This window comes from Vicia villosa, unplaced genomic scaffold, assembly GCF_029867415.1.
Source record: "Vicia villosa cultivar HV-30 ecotype Madison, WI unplaced genomic scaffold, Vvil1.0 ctg.002484F_1_1, whole genome shotgun sequence".
NCBI lineage: Eukaryota > Viridiplantae > Streptophyta > Magnoliopsida > Fabales > Fabaceae > Vicia > Vicia villosa.
In genome coordinates this window covers 128,435-145,435 of record NW_026705941.1, presented here as the reverse complement: position 1 = coordinate 145,435, position 17,001 = coordinate 128,435, and the positions used below count along the sequence as shown (strand labels likewise).

Below are 17,001 nucleotides of genomic sequence, written 5' to 3'. Positions count from 1 at the left end.
ACTCTTGAAGCTTTTAAGCAAAAGAGTTGAGTTTTTGTATTGGAAGTGTGATCTTCTGATTGAGTTGTTTCTTGAAGGAGTCATTGGGATTGAGACTGTTAGATATCACTGAGGTGATTTAGGAAGCGGGATGACGATTTCCCATAGCTAGATGTCGAAATCTAGGTAGAAGTTGCGCTGAGTAGTGATTAGGCGAGATGTCGTAAACTAGGACCGTTTAGGCTTTGATCTAATTCCTGGCTTGGTAGCCCCCAAAGTAGGTGATGTTGCACTGAACTGGATTAACAATTCTCTGTGGTGTTTATCATTTCGCAATTTTATTTCAGTATCAATTTCAGTCTGATATGTCTGGTCTGTTTCTAGATGTCGTAACATCTGTCTTGACATCATGTGAGACAATTATGTTAGCATGTGTTCTGCATGTATTAGAAATTTCAATATTTCATACCTACACTAAGGATATGCCACGTGCTTCTGCATCTGCCCCACTTAGAGAGAGTCGGGCGATAGAGCCCTTTTGAATGTATCTTTACCGCTTGGTAGCATAGTGAGGAGAAGGGTTATATATAATTGATTTCATCTTTTCTTATAAAGTGGTGGGAAATAGATAGGTTAGAAGAAAAAAAGTGGATGGGTTATAACTTTTCAGTAATAAGTAATTGTTATAGAAATTTTTTAATTTTTTTATTTAATTAAGTAAATTAATTTTTATTAATTAATAAATAGAAAAATATTAGTGATGGAAAATTGTTAATTATTATTTACCACTTTGATAAATTAATTAAAATATGAGTAATGCTTTACTTAAGAGGAACGTGCTATTATTATTTTTAATTAATTAAGTAAATTGACTTTTATTAATTAATAAATAAAAGAATTAATTAAGTAAATTGACTTTTATTAATTAATAAATAAAAGAATATTAGTGATGAAAAATTATTAATTTTTATTTGTTATTTTAATAAATTAATTAAACATTATGAGTAATTTCCTATTTAAAAGCAACGTGCTATATACATAAAAAAGTAGCAATAAAATAGAAATATAAAAATAATAATCATTAAAAGTAAAATTTTAATTATTAATAATAAATAAATATTAATAAATAAAATTATTCAAATAATCATAATTTTAACTCTAAAATATACTTCAATCACTTAACAATTTTCCAATAATCTTTGGTCAGAAAATATTTGGTCAAATACACAGATCCTTATTCTTACTTCTTTTTCTTCTCTGTGATCATGGATTTCTCGACATCACCAAAACCTTCTTCTTCTTTCTCCTATGAATTCACCTACGACGTCTTCCTCAGTTTCAGAGGCCTTGACACTCGTTACACTTTTACCGGAAATCTCTACAAAGCTCTTTCAGATACTGGAATACGCACCTTCATAGATGATAGAGAGCTTGAAGGAGGTGATGAAATCAAACCATCACTTTCTAACGCCATCGAAGACTCTAGAATCGCTATTCTTGTATTCTCTATCAACTACGCTTCTTCTTCCTTTTGTTTAGACGAACTCGTCCACATCATTCATCACTTCACGCAAAACAATCGTTTGGTTTTGCCCGTTTTCTACGGCGTCGATCCTTCTCTCTTGCGTCATCAAATTGGAAGCTATGGTGAAGCAATAGCTAAACATAGAGACAGGTTCCAAAATGATACTGTGAATATGGAGAGGTTGCAGAAATGGAAGGTGGCTCTTAACCAAGCATCCAACTGGTCCGGCTACAATTTTCATATTGGGTAACCGCATATAAAGCTTGAATTACAATATATCTTTGTTAATCTTCAACTTCTATTAGTTTTTTTTTTTTTTTGTCAAATAGTCCAGTAACTTGAATTCGCCATCATGCATCTGTATCTGATGCCTTTGCATAGCTATGAGCTGGCATGACGGGACTTGAACATGTATTAGTTATTTGTGGTTAGAAATATGGTTTTAAAAATGGTATTACTGAAACAATTATTTGTTTCGTCAGGAATGGATATGAATACAATTTAATTGGGGAGATAGTAAAAAAAGTCACCAACAAGATTAATCGTGTTCCTTTGCACGTTGCAAATTATCCGGTTGGACTCCAGTCTCGATTACAAAAAGTGAATTCACTTTTTGATGTTAGATTTGATGATAAAGTTCAAATGTTAGGGATATATGGATTTGGAGGATTGGGAAAAACAACACTTGCCCGAGCAATTTACAATTTCATCGCCGATCAATTTGAAGTGTTATGTTTTCTTCATAACGTGAGAGAAAATTCAGCTAAGCATAGCTTGGAACATCTTCAAGAGATGATCCTTTCCAAAATGAAGGGACCGGAAATTCGGCTTGGAGATGTCAGCGAGGGGATTCCAATGTTAAGGCAAAGGCTACATCGAAAGAAGGTTTTGTTGGTTCTCGATGATGTTGATGAACTGAAGCAGTTGCAGGTTTTAGCTGGAGGACTTGATTGGTTTGGTCTTGGGAGCGTAGTAATTGTTACCACTCGAGACAAGCATTTGCTAGCAAGTCATGGGATTGAAAGAACATATGAAGTAGATAAGTTAAACCAAGTAGAAGCTCAGGAATTGTTGAGGTGGAACTCGTTTAAAAGTAACACATTTGATTCAAGTTTTGAAGGCGTTTTAAAACGCGCAGTAACTTATGCTTCTGGACTTCCATTGGCTTTAGAAGTAGTCGGTTCCAATTTGTTTGGAAAGAATATAGGACAATGGAAATCTACATTGGATTGGTACGAAAGGATTCCTGACAAAAAAATCCAAGAGATACTTAAAGTAAGTTTTGATGCTTTAGAGGAATATGAGCAAAGTGTTTTCCTTGACATCGCTTGTTGCTTCAGAGGGTATGAGTTCTTAGAGGTTGAAAATATACTCGATGCTCATTATGGTGACTGCATGAAGCATAAAATTGAAGTGTTGGTTGACAGATCTCTCATAAAGATTAATCAGGAAGGTAAACATGATACTGTGACATTACATGACTTGATCGAGGACATGGGTAAAGAAATTGTTCGTCAAGAATCATCCAAAGAGCTTGGTAAACGCAGTAGATTGTGGTTCCATAAAGATATAGTTCATGTTTTAGAAGAAAATTTGGTAAGATTTCTATGTTTGGTTTGATTGTTGAATCTTAAGCCTTGATTTCTTATTTTGTACTATTATATCTCATGTCATATATACTTATGTTTTACTGTTATTAATCTGTCAAAGTCTTACCTATATCGTGATTACTTATTTGTTAAAAGGGAACAGATAAAATTGAAATCATATATCTGGATTGCCCCTCGGTTGAAGTAGTGGTTGATTGGAAGGGAAAGAGCTTCAAGAAAATGAAAAATCTCAAAACACTTATTATTAAACAAGGTCATTTTTCTAAATGTCCTACAAGTTTTCCAAATAGTTTGAGAGTATTGGAATGGCAGAGATATCCTTCACGGTATATACCATCTAACTTTTGTCCCAAGAAACTGGCCATATGTAAGTTACCCAATAATTGCTTTACCTCATTGGAATTGGCTAGCTTTTTGAACCAGGCAAGTGAAACAAATATATTTTTCTATTCTATATATATTTATAAATCCATTTTAAGATTATTCATTTTAATTTTATTTATGCAGAAGTTAACAAATCTCAAAGTTTTGGACTTCAAAGATTCTGAATATTTAACGCATATACCTGATGTATCGGGTTTATCAAACTTAGAAGAATTTTCGATGAATAATTGTAAGAATTTACTTAAGATCCACAATTCTGTTGGGCACTTGAATAAACTCAAAGACTTGAATGCTAAGGGTTGCAGCAAGCTCCAGAGTTTTCCACCCTTGAAGTTGACCTCTCTTAAAAAATTGCAACTTTCAGGTTGTGAGAGTCTTAAGAGTTTTCCAGAAATATTGGGAGAGATGCAATATATAACCGCCATTGAATTGCATGAAACTTCCATAGAAGAATTTCCACTTTCATTTCAAAATCTCACTGGCCTTTGCCTTTTAAAAGTAGTTGGAAATGGAATGCGTAGGTTATCGAGTAACAGTCTTATGATGTCAAATTTGTGGAGTGTTCATATTGAGAATTGTCATCTATTATTTCCAAAAGAAAATGATAAATTCAGTTCTGAGATGTTTCCACAAGTGGGATCTCTAGAGCTCTTTAACTCCAACCTGTCAGATGAATTTCTTCCAAAATTTCTTACTTTATTTGCTAATGTGACAATATTAGACCTATCGGCGAATCATTTCACAATTCTTCCTGAATGCCTCAAAGAATGTGACTTTTTATATAAGCTTTGTTTAGATGATTGCAAGAATCTTCAGGAAATTAGAGGAATCCCGCCGAGTTTAAAATATTTCTCTGCAAAATCTTGCGTTTCTTTGACATCATCGTCTAGAAGCATGCTACTGAATCAGGTTTTTTTCCGCATTAGTATTTGATTTATTATTAAATAATTTATTCTAGGATCTATCATGTTGAACTAAACTTGGGAATGTTGTATGGCTTACAGGAATTGCATGAGGCTAGAGGCACCCACTTCTATTTTTCTGCTGGAACTGAGGGAATTCCAGAGTGGTTTGAGCACCAGAGTAATGGACCTTCAATTTCGTTTTGGTCTCGTAACTACCTCCCTTCTATTGCTCTTTTACTTGTTACTAAGTTGAAGCATGGAGTTGACACATCCGATTGCTTAGTAAATATCAATCTGTTCATCAATGGCTATGGATATTATGTTGACTCTCGCGAAGTTCATGAATGGCAAGAGATTAAACCGGGCCATGCATATCTATTTGATCTGCACCTGCATAGCCGGGTTCTCAACTTTAACATGGAACATAGAAATGAGAAACTCTGGAATGTGAAATTCAAACTAGAGGAAGCACTTTCAAAAAATGAGTGGATCCATGTAGAGGTCACATACACCCATCAGATGAAGGATGCATTACTTATTGAAAGTGGAATCCACATATTCAAAGAGGAAAATAGCATGGAGAATATTCGATTTAGCAATCCTTATAAAAAGAGTAGATTTGTGGATGCAGAGACTGATATGGAGTTGGAAATTTAGACACAAATTTGTATTCATGTATTGGCAACTTATGCATATACTTAGTTAATAGATGCCTTAGAACTTGACATAAGTTTGTCTTCATAATGAGTGTATATTGATGTACTTTAATGGATGTAATCATAATGAGTGTTAATATGTCTTTAACTTAGTAATTGTCATGAATTTGAACTTGACAAAGTTTGTTTTAACATTCTGCCTTTTCCACTGCTGCACAATTTTCTCAGTTTTTCACTTTCAGCCTTTGAACTCAGCCTTTGGAAAATCTCAATAAATAGGATACACACCGTTGATATAAATTAGTTTTATACTAAAATATAGACTTGCCTTGGGACGCAAGAATCATACAACAAATGTATAAATAAACCTAGCTAAATCTAAAATATAGAAAGTCAAACTTATTTCTCAAAAAAATCTATATTAATACGATCATAATTTTGTTATCTAATCAAATAAGCTCCTTATAATAGAAATTATCTAATCAAATAAGCTCCTTATAATTTTGTCAATACAAACATCATTTTTACTTATAAAATACTTCTAAATATGAGAGACAGTCAAGTTTATAGAATTGGTGTGTTGAATGCAATTCTCTTGATTTAAAAAATAAAAATTTAACCATGAGTTAAGAGTCTATTTCAAACCAAATGTGTTTTCAATTCTTTTAATGAGCAATTTTAACATCAACAATAGCATCCAATAGCTCATAGCTCTGCCTGAAAGTCAAGAAATAGTTTAGAATATTTTAGTATATCGTTTATATATCAAACAAAACGTGATTAAAATTTGAATTTCAAACATTAATATTTTATGACTTAATATACAGAGTATCATGTCATTATTTAACTTCTTTTATACAAATTTGACCTGTTAAAATTTTATTGCATATATTAAACTCACAAAACTAGTAGATATCGTGATTTTGTAAGTTGCAACAATCTAAAATCCATACAATTTTCAAAGTTGACCTTGATTTGAGCATGAATTCATTTGCAAAAAAAGGAACAATATAGCATATAGTAAATCTCTAATGGAACATAGAAACATCTTAATGCTCTGTTTTCCTCATCCATATTTGAAACTCATTTTTCTAGGAACTATGCTAAGCATTTCTTCACTTCTATAGTCTACCATTACTTTCAACTCCATTTACAATTGAGTCACACTCTAGTAAACAGATGTATCAGTAATACTTTGTTTAGTGGAAACAAAAACTAAAAACTAAAACTAAAAATCAAGTGAAGACGAAGAATATGATGAAGAGCAAAACCAACACAAGAGGATCAAAAAGCTGCAAAGAACCCCCATTGAAAATGACATCACCAGGACAACTATCATTCTTGTTTTCCACATACAGCCCTACATTTCCTCCCAACTTCAACTTGTTCCCTCCAACTCCTCCTCCACAAATGAAAGTGATTCTACCACTCAAATTGTTGTTCTCCAAGTTTATCTCATTAGCAATCTTCAAAAGAAACCTGAATTCCTTAGGAACAGGGCCTTCAAGGTTGTTGTTATCAAGACCAAGATAAGAAAGATTTTTCAGATGAATCCCCATTGAAGCTGGGATTTCACCAACCAAATCCATTTTAGAAAATCCTACTTTTTCAACACCGCCCAGTTTTTTCCATATTTCCGGAATCTTACCAGAGAGTGAGTTCCCACTCAAATGAAGTTCCTTCATTTTGTGAAATTTTCCTAAGAACAATGGGACACCAAAGTTACCAAAACGGTTGAAGCTTAAATCCAAATACTCCAACTTTTTCAAATGGATAAAACTCTCTGGGATTTTACAAGCAAACCCATTCTGGCTCAAGTTAAGTTTCAAAAGATTAACAAGATTCCCAACCTGTTCGGGTACACACCCTTTGAAGTCGTTATGACTGAGATCAAGAATCTCCAGTTTCTCGAGCATTCCGATACTCGTCGGAACCTCGCCGGAGAGATTGTTTCTTGAGAGATTAAGCTGTTCCAGGTTATGAAAACTACCAATGTTGGTCGGAAGTTCACCATAGAAGCCGTTTCCGACCAAGACAAGTTTCTTGAGAGAGGTAAGGTTGCGGAGAAAAGGTTCAAGAGGTGAAACAAGAGATGGATTGTCGATGAAGACGAGTTCTTGGATAGATGGAGGGAAAGAGGGAAGTGAAATGTGCATGTTGTTGAAGCAGTTGGAGAAGGAGATTTTACGAAGGTATGGGAAAGGGGTGAAGAGAGAAGGGTCGAGGGTGGAGTTAGGGGAACAAGGTGGAAATGTGAGTTCAACAATGTGTGATTTGGAAGTTTGGTTTTGTTGACGATGAGATTCGCAGACGACGAAGCTTGGTGCAGTGACGCAGAGATCGTCGGGGAAGAGAGTGGTCCAAGGAATGGTTGGGTTGATGGAGTTGAGGAGATGGTAGAGTGCATTCTGTTCAAGTGGGTCAATGGGAGGTTTGTTTTGGGAGCTCATCATAAAGAGCATGAACATGAACCACAAAAATACGAGTGATTCATCCATTGGAGAAAAAGAAAAGAATGGAAACGATGGTTGTTGAGGAATGTGTTGTTTGTTATATAAGAGCATCTCCAATGGTGCTATTTTTCAATGAGTTCTCCAACTAGATATCAATATAATAATTAAATATTGAATCAAAATGCCATGTCATAGTAGAGTAAAAAATTGTGGTACCCAATCAAATTAATTTATGAGGTAAAGTTGTGGGACCCATTTAAATTACACTAATAAAATAAATATTAAATAAATTATTTTGAGATGATATGGCTGGTGGGACCCATAAAAAACTCAAAAATGAGTTGCATCATTGGAGATGGTCTAAGCAGCGTGAGTAGTAGGGAGTGAGTGATATGGTGGGGGCGTAGAAAAGATGCGGAAAATGTGGAATGGGACAGGTGGAAGAAAAGGACGAGAGATATTGGTGTGACTGTGTGTGTGAGGATGTAACAGAATTGAAATTTGTCGTCTTCTGTGCAATGCAATGGAATGCAAGAGACGTGACAGATATACACAACACAACTACCTCCATCAAAATGCAGTGCAAGTGAGTGCAACAACAAATATCCCCTTCCCATCCCTTTCTAATTATTTTCAACTATTAAGGAGGAAAAACAAGAGGTGGTAGATCTTACTTATACATGAGTTTTTAAATGATTTTGTTGGTGAGTATATCTCATCTGATTTTTTATTCTTTTTTATAGAAAAGAAGGTATAATTGAAGTCTAATGGTATACCCGTGAGAAAAATATAAGTTTAAAAAAAATATATCAATGACATGCTAATTACTTATTGTGCTCTTCATCTTCTGGGGAAGCTCAGTTGGCAAATGAGCTTTCTCCAAAAAGGAACGGAACCGGCTAGTACCCGAGTTCGATCCCGGTTGGAGTCAAAAACGCTCTGGGGCCACGGTGCCGTCGCCTCCGAGCCCGGGTCCGGATTAGTCACGTGGGGCCCCTTTCCCCGCGGATACCGGTCGGTTAACACCAAAAAAAATATATATATATAATTTCACATAGAGAATTCGGAGCAAGACTCTTTATGTAAGGTGTCTAGCCACGAAGTTATGCTTTACGAGTTCAAAAAGAGAAAAATAGATATAGTAAACATATCTTTGGATTGACACTAAATAAAACTGAGTTTAGTAGAAATGATTTATGGTTGAATACAATAATATAGAAGTTATTGTTATCATAAATATGTTCAAAATAGTGTTTTCCATAGATTTCTTGCCCGAAATAATGATGTGTTAGATTGTGATAAAAAAAATGAAAATAAAGAAATACTGAAAATTTAAAAACATATTTCTTTGAAATTTGAATTTTAAAGTATTCTTATAGTATTTTCTTTAAAAATATAAAATTTGATATAAGTTTTTTTCCAGAATAATGATCAGAGTCGTCTTTAAGGGTTGACTACAACTTAGAGCCTTATGTTTGCCACATTTAAAGTGTGGCCAAATAAGATTTCATAAAAATTTATCATAGTTAAAATATGGTTAAACAAAACCATTTTTTTTTGTCATGATTAAACTTTGGTTAGCTTAATTAAGACCCTCAAAAAATTTAAGACGACTCTGTGTTATCCTGAAAGTTTTAGTTGAAGGATTCGACAAAGAATGATAATAATCACGTCTGTAAATAACTAAGTATGAAGAGACTTAGTCTTCGATTCGACACACTAGTCACATGTTTACCTTGGATTTTGATAAACAACCGCTAGTCTTCCAAAAGAGAAAGTTTGATTACTTACAGGATCGACTAGATTGATCATAGGACACATGTGTATATTTTTTTTAAAGTTTTCTTAACCATAAGGGTTTCAATACTTAGTTCTAAGGTAATGAAGGAAAAGTTAATAAAATGCAAAGAATATGATTGACTTTTGTAACACCCGAAAATTTAATTAATTATTTAATTAAATATTTCAGAGTATTTTCAAAATTAATTGTTGAAAAGTATTGAAGTTAGGAATTAATCGGTGTATTTCTATGAAGTATTATTTAATTGATGGATTGATGAAGTTGCGGAAAAATAATATTGGATTATAAATGAGAAATTATATTGAACGAAGTATGGTGGTCGTAGTAGATTGGAGGTGCGAATAATAGGCCGAATTAGGAGGTTATGAGAAAGTACTAATATTGGGTTAAGTTGAATAAAAGAAGAGAAAATTAGGTTTTGTTGGCAGAATAAGGGGTTTGGAGCTTTTGGAAAATAGACTGTGAAATAAAGTTGCAGACAAAGAGGAACAAGGGTTTTGGTGAGAGGCACAAGGTTTCGGTGTAGCAAGCTTATACGAGTGGTGTTGTGGAATCGCGAGGAAGAGGTTGAAAGCTGCGGTAAAGCTAGGAGATCGACCGGAAAATTATAGAGAGACCGTAAATCCAAGATAAGGGTGGGGTTCAATCTCTATAATCGGATTTATGATAAACTTTATGTGGGGTAGGTCGTATGAATTTTCCATGGATTAATTGTTGTTTTCGGTTGTGTTTGATTGTCGTGAATTGATACTGAATTTGTTGAGGTTAATTGATTGTCGAAGATTGTTTTGTGTTAGTGTAATTGTTAAGTTTTTGTAAAATATATGTTGTATTGGTTGGATTAAGAAGGAAACTGGAGAACGAGAATAAAGGAAAGTTACAGGAAAAAGCTAAATGCATAGTCAAAGAGGAAGATGAAAGAAAAGTTGGGACGGGGGCCACCCTGGGTAGGGGGCGAGTGCCCCATCGTATGAAGAGCGAGTGGGGCCACCAGCAAAAGGCATGGCGGGCGCCCCATGAAAAAGCTAATATATATAATTTCACTACTATATATATATATATATATATATATTATAGTAGTGGAATTATCAGATTGGTACATTATAGCAGAGGCATTTTTTTAATGGTAACATATTACATAATTAATGGACTGGAGATCCAGTAGAATTACCTAGTTTGGATATACATATTGAGTAGTAATAGTATATAATTATCAGATATAGTTGTTGCATAGATAATATAAATTAGTTAGATTACAGAGTTAATAATAGTGAACTAGCAGAGCTATTATTTTAGCAGAGTTGGCATTCAGTAGAGTGGTTGTTTAGCTAGCAGAGTAGTTGGTAGCAGACGTTGCAGATCGCAGGAATTTAGTAAATTGCAAGACCAGATGAAATTAGCAGCAAAACTGGAAGTTATGTATTTTAGTAGAGGATTAAATTAGTAGTAATGCAAGAGGTTGATGAAATCAGCACCGAATAGTAATATTAGTAGTTTTAACCGGTATAATTGTTTAACTGAAATTAGTTGAAATTTTGTAGCAATAACTAGTAAATGGTTGTAGTTATTTGGGTTAAATATATAAACCCCCTGCAATGTTAGTGAATTCAAGTTTTAGCCCCTCGTAAAGTATTTTTTGTAAAACAAACCTCGTAATATCCAGATTCCCTTATATACACCCCTGACTGCCACATTACAACAAAGATTCTTCTAAACAGCCTACGTGGCGGTCCAGTTGGATTTTTAATTCGTTTTTTATTTAATTTTAAAATACACATGAAATTCTTTATTTTTTAATTTAATTTTTATTATTTATTATTTTTCTTATAGATTATATTTTTTGTTATTAGTTATTTATTTACGTTTTATTAAAAAAAAATTATTTTTTATTTTTTATTTTTTAAGAGTTATTATTTTTATTTTAAATTATCAAAATAATATATTGGGCCTAAAGCCTAATTAGCTCACTTATCAACCCAATAACTTACATAATTTAATAGAAGTATGTAAAAGTGTTATATAAACACTTTCCTTTCTTTATCAAATTTCGATGTGGGACTTTTACAGCACATGAGACACATGCATAAAACCAGTGCTTCTTGTTGTTCATCCTCAACCATAATACACATGCATGCCATTCTACGCAAGCTTCTGTCAGTCTTGAGCTTCCTCCCAAATTGTGAGAACCAACTTGTTCCTTTTGCTATTGAATTTCCAGATTCAGCTGAATTTATATCTCCGGATGTTGTTCATGGCAATTTTGATGAAAATCATTCGCAACAGTTTTCTAATACAAATGGAAAGAATACCAAGAAAGATGCTTCTGCATGCGATTCAAAAACTCCTGTTACAAGGAGTAGGTTGAATATTAATCACATGGAAAGAAGCTGTAGCCAAGATGCAAGTAGGCCATTACTGAATCAGTGTGAGGAGGAGGAATAATATTCTAATGTAGTTGCTCCTTAGTGTATAACCGTTGCTCCTTGGTGTATCTACACAAAACGCAAACATTTAGCCACTGATATCTAATTGGTTGCAGTAATCTACAGTGGCACTTCAAGTGACAAATTGAAATGATTTTTTAATCAAAAGATATCCATAACTCCATGCAATACAATATTGTTGTATGACACTGTGTTTGGATTTATATATTCAAACTTCATGCAATGCAATACAATAATGATTTTTTAATTGGCTGCAGTAAGAATGAAGTACAAGTATTGTATCATAGTTGACAACACAACTATTGTGTTTAAAATCAAATCCTATAGCAATATCATCATAAGGTGTAGAAATAAAAGGAAATTAATTCTTGAATCAGTATGGATGTACTTGAATTGAACAATATTATTTAGCTAAAAATGTGTTAATGCCCGAATAATACTCATTTGGTAATAATTCAAAAATAAAATCAAACCGAAGCTATGATAAAATCATTGCAGAAACTTACTTTTAATAAATTGAAAGCAAACTTTCAATGTAATGGCAACAAACTTAAATATTGTATCCTGGAGAGATATGGAAAGTTGTTGCTGCAATTTTGCATCTTGGGAACATTGAATTTGTGAAAGGGGTAGAGATAGATTCATCTATGCCCAAAGATGATAAATCTCAGTTCCACCTACAGACTGCAACTGAGCTTTTTATGTGAGCAAACAATGAACATTTAGCTGAGTTTTTTAGTTTTAGCTCCTGTAGAAGAGTTTATAAACCTTAAAGTCCCACATCGAAAATAATTGTCCAAGTAGAAGAGTTTATAAACCTATTTTCCACATTACTCTCCAAAACTCTAATTAATGGGCTTTCTAAAGACTTATTGTTCATTAAGCCCAATAGATATATTTTAATAACTAATTTATTAATATAATTTCATAAAACAATATTAGTAAAAATAAATAAAGAAAATGTAATTTAAAAAAACATAAATTAAAAAAGTTTATAAAATATATTTTAAAATAAAATAATAAAATATAAAAAGATACAAAATATCCACGTGGATTAAAAAATTAATTAAAAAATAAACAAATACCACGTGGACTGCCACATATGCGGTTAAAGAGAATCTTTGTTGCAATGTGGTTGACAGGGGGCATATTGAAGGAATCTGCAAATTGTAAGGTAGATTTTAAAAAAAAAAACTTTACCAGGGGCTAAAACCTAAATTCGCTAATATTACAGGGGGGTTTGTATATTTAATCCTAGTTATTTTTGGTTGGTTTGATGTATGGAATTGGTTGAATAAGTAGAATTAAGCGGTAAAATTAGTAGTCCAGTATTAGTTGAAAATTGTCGGAGGAAGTCGTATATACTAATATGTATTTTTGGTTGATTTGTTTTGTTATAATTATGTCGAATAAGTTGATTTGCAGGTGCGACTAAATTGTTGTAGTTGATGCATGTTTAAGTTGTTGTTCCATCGTTGTTGTATGTTGATGTTGGTTTTGCATTGTTGTGTATTTGTTGTTGAAGTTGAAGTCGCATGGCATACACTGCATGATTAAGTTGGCCTTGATGGCACCACGTTGAAAGTTGAAGGCTTATGCCTTGGCCTTGATGGCACCACGTTGAAGGCTCGTGCCTTGATAAACTGACATATGTTTAAGTTGGGAGTTCTACTCCAAATGGTACCACATGTGTTTGCATAGTTGAGTCGCATATTGGGTCGCGTGTTAAAGTTGTTGTTATTATTCGTTGTTTATTGATTGTCGTTGTGTTGTTGTTCTTATAAGTTGTTGTTGCTATAAGTTGTTATTGTTGTGAGTTGTTGTTGGTATAAGTTGTTGTTGTTATTAAGTTGTGTTGATTAAGTTGTTACGTTGATTTAAGAAGTGGCTTGTTGTTGTTACCAAGTGGTTGTTATGAAGTGGTGAAATTTGTATGATGTTTATCATATGCCTATTTATATTGATTCGATATATCACCCTTTCTTTTGTTTCGCCATTACCTTTATACTAGTAACATGCAGGTGATTCGCAGTGATGAAGATTTAGTAGCTTCATCGAGTCCAAGTTGGTGTGTCGCTTTGATATGTAGCACTCGGGGGGATGTTTATACTATTGTTTCAATGTTGTTATTATCTTAGTTGTTGAGTTCCAAGTTGAAAAATAGGAAGCACTATGAAGTTTTCAAGTTGTTTAATTGAATAAAGATAATTTGTTTATAAAATCGAATGTTATGATTGTGTTGCGTATTAATTAAAAGTTGGTTTGTTCTAAAAAGCTGATGAAAGTTGTTTTGTGATCCTCCGCGATTAAAGTGTTGTGTATCTGATTATGTGATATTTATATGAAGTAAATGTGATATCCCAAATAGCTGTTGAAAGTTTTAAAAATACTCTAATTTTTGCATTATAATTTTGGGTAGAATTTGGGGTGTTACATCTTCGACAAGACTTTAAATAGCAGGAAGGTAAGGTGAATGTAAAAGACGTGGTATTAAATACAATAAAGATGGTGATTCATACGTACATTTCACTCGACAACTCTTTTCTCAACAACGCTTAGATACTTTGAGTAATATGAGTTTGTACAAATTGAACACACAGGATCTAACACTAAAATTTCCTATTTATACAGAAAAGGAAATAACCACAACGAACGGTCTTTTCTCCACTGCTTGACACGTTTCGCTTGCATGTACTTCACTCACTACTTGGCTTCCACACATCCCAAAGTAGATAAGGCCAAAAAACAATTATTCTAGCCAACTCATTCGATTGATACGTGTGGTCGAAAAACGGTCTTTTTCTCACAAAGTTTGAAAAATCACTAAGTTCCAAAATGCCACAGCGTATGTAGGAATCTCGCCAAAAACACCTGACGTTAGATTATTTAGAAACTCCATTATAGTATTTCTGTCGAACAAAATACTTAATGTCATTCAAAGTCCATTAATTGTCCTTATCATTCCTAATATGCTGATATTTGAAGTATGTTAAAAATACCAACTAACAAATTGCCCCCAAAAAATGCCTTTTTCGACAAAATGAAGATACATTTTTTGATCATTTTGACGCTACAATTTCTCACTGTTATGACGTCATGGTTATCATGAGCATCTTTCCCGAAAACATCTCATCAAGACGCGTGAAGCTCTAAAAAACCATCATAATCCCTCTTTTAAAGGAGTACGTAGGCCATGCTTACTCAAACTGCTTGATTCTCTTCTCAAAATTACACACGTATTCCACGTTCAGCTACCAAATGTCACTAATAAAGAAGTGAAAAAGTTTTTTCTTCCACTATAAATATTTATTTTCTCTACTATTCTCTTCTTTCACTCTCTTAAAACATTTCATCTTCTTCAAAAAAACCTTGTTGTGCTATTTCCATAAGAATCATAAATTACCTCTATTCTTTCCTTAGAGTTCCTCATTATTTCGACCATGGTAGCTCAAAGTCCAAGGCTTCTAAGGGTTCTTCTACTTCCAAGGAATCACTTCCTCTGGCAAATAAAATTGTTGGTCCACTCATTTCTAGTAATCAAGAATATGTACCAGAACCTCCTTATCAAGAAGAGAAAGCATGTATTTACCTGTCATACCCCAATTTTTGACCCTAAGATCATACATCAATTGCATTCAATCATCAATCAGAAGCACCATTGTGAGGCTTTGTCTTTGATACTGTGATTATCTCTGAGGGGAATCATCAAGCACTTTTAGATTTTTGTTTGTTTAGTGCTAACCAAAAAATCAAAAAAATATGTGTTTTGTCTCTTTTGTTTATATTTTACAGGTGAAAGATCGGGCAAAAGTCAAAACAGTGCAAGAAGAAAATTTTTTGAAATTTGAAGGTGGAAATCGATTTACCCCTGTGGGAAATCGATTTCCTGTGCGCAAAATTCAAAAAAATATAAGAAGGGAAGCTTGACATCATTTTGGCACCTTTTATTTGATCATTTTACCAATTTTCCACCTCATCAAAATTAACTCCTTCATTAAACCCACTTAAATATCATTTTACCATTTAAATCCCACTTTAATTACCAATTAACCACAAATTAATTACCAAACACAAAAAGACCAATTTGCCACTACTCTTGCTCCAATTCTATAAATAGAGACCTCTACTCTCTCATTTCTCAAGCTTTGAGAGCCAAAAAACCCCTTGCAATTTCTCTCCTCATCCCTACCAAATTCACCAAAGCTCTTGATTCTTTCATAAAGTTTGTGAGTCACACCTTGAACCTCACAAACTTTGAGCTAAACCACCATCCATTTCACTCTTTTTTCTTCAATTGTTGAGAAATCAAGATTTGTGTTGGTGATTGTTGAAGTGGATCTAAGTTTTGTTCAAGAATTGGTAATTTTCATCATCCTTTTCCATCTACCATAATGTGATTCTTTGTTGTTTGTGTTCAATGCATCTTTGATGCTATATTGGTCCTATTTGATGGTGATTTGATGGAAAATTCGTGCTCCAATGGATATGTGATCATAAGGTGTTTGTATGTTTGCCTAAATCAAGTTTCAAAGTTCATAATGCTGTTTTTTTGAAAACTGTGCGCAGGAAATCGATTTCCTACAGAGGGAAATCGATTTCCACTCTGTTTTTTGCGCCAGATCTGAATTCTGCAGGCAGGAAATCGATTTCCTACAGAGGTAAATCGAATTCCAGTGAGGCAGAATGCTTGTTTTTGCTATTTTTGACTTGTTTTTGGTTCTAATTCTTCTTCTACTCCATTCTTTTGATATTTTCTTTGAATCACAAACTAGAGGCCTAATTTCTCTCTAATTTCAATGGACTTAGGGCGTCGATAGGATGAGAATCCAAATCCGCAAAATTATGTGATTGAAATTATGGATGAAAGGAGCTTTTAATGTGGTTCCATCTTTTGTTTCTCTTTATTTTGATCGATGAAAGTCTTAATACTTTGAGAATTCTTATGGATTCTTAGTAAAGACTAGATCACTCACCATTTTTCTTTTCGTGCGGTATTGCTTTCGGAGAGTGATCTACATATTGCTTCTCTCGCATGCATTAGCACATAAAGTTTTGACCGGCCTCGTTGTAGGGTGATTTCTACATAAATCACTTGGCGATCTGCTTAACATAGCGCAATATTTCGTGTCCCGAATCAAAAAGATCAAACATGGAAGAGAATTGTATGCAGTTGATTTAAGACTTATGAAGGTTTATCGTGTAGTCGCTATGATTTTATCAAGCTTCTGATAAATGTTCATTGAA

The 17,001-nt window shown here is 33.5% G+C and overlaps 2 protein-coding genes across 3 annotated transcripts; one reads left to right on the top strand and one right to left on the bottom strand.

The window, feature by feature from the left end:
• The first annotated feature begins 1,186 nt into the window (after positions 1 to 1,186).
• LOC131638911 (TMV resistance protein N-like) lies at positions 1,187 to 5,431 on the top strand. 2 transcript variants are annotated; one of them, XM_058909441.1, is made up of 5 exons: positions 1,187 to 1,750; positions 1,987 to 3,100; positions 3,250 to 3,537; positions 3,622 to 4,407; positions 4,503 to 5,428. In XM_058909441.1, exons 1-5 carry the CDS (start codon positions 1,245 to 1,247, stop codon positions 5,058 to 5,060), a joined length of 3,252 nt encoding a protein of 1,083 aa, XP_058765424.1. In that variant the 5' UTR covers positions 1,187 to 1,244; the 3' UTR covers positions 5,061 to 5,428. The 2 variants fall into 2 exon arrangements, with proteins under 2 accessions (XP_058765424.1, XP_058765423.1); XM_058909440.1 differs by having other exon boundaries at positions 3,250 to 4,407; positions 4,503 to 5,431.
• A 504-nt stretch (positions 5,432 to 5,935) lies between these two features.
• On the bottom strand, positions 5,936 to 7,590 carry LOC131638919 (piriformospora indica-insensitive protein 2-like). Its single transcript, XM_058909447.1, has one exon. It carries the CDS (start codon positions 7,555 to 7,557, stop codon positions 6,295 to 6,297), a length of 1,263 nt encoding a protein of 420 aa, XP_058765430.1. The 5' UTR covers positions 7,558 to 7,590; the 3' UTR covers positions 5,936 to 6,294.
• Positions 7,591 to 17,001: the final 9,411 nt, after the last annotated feature.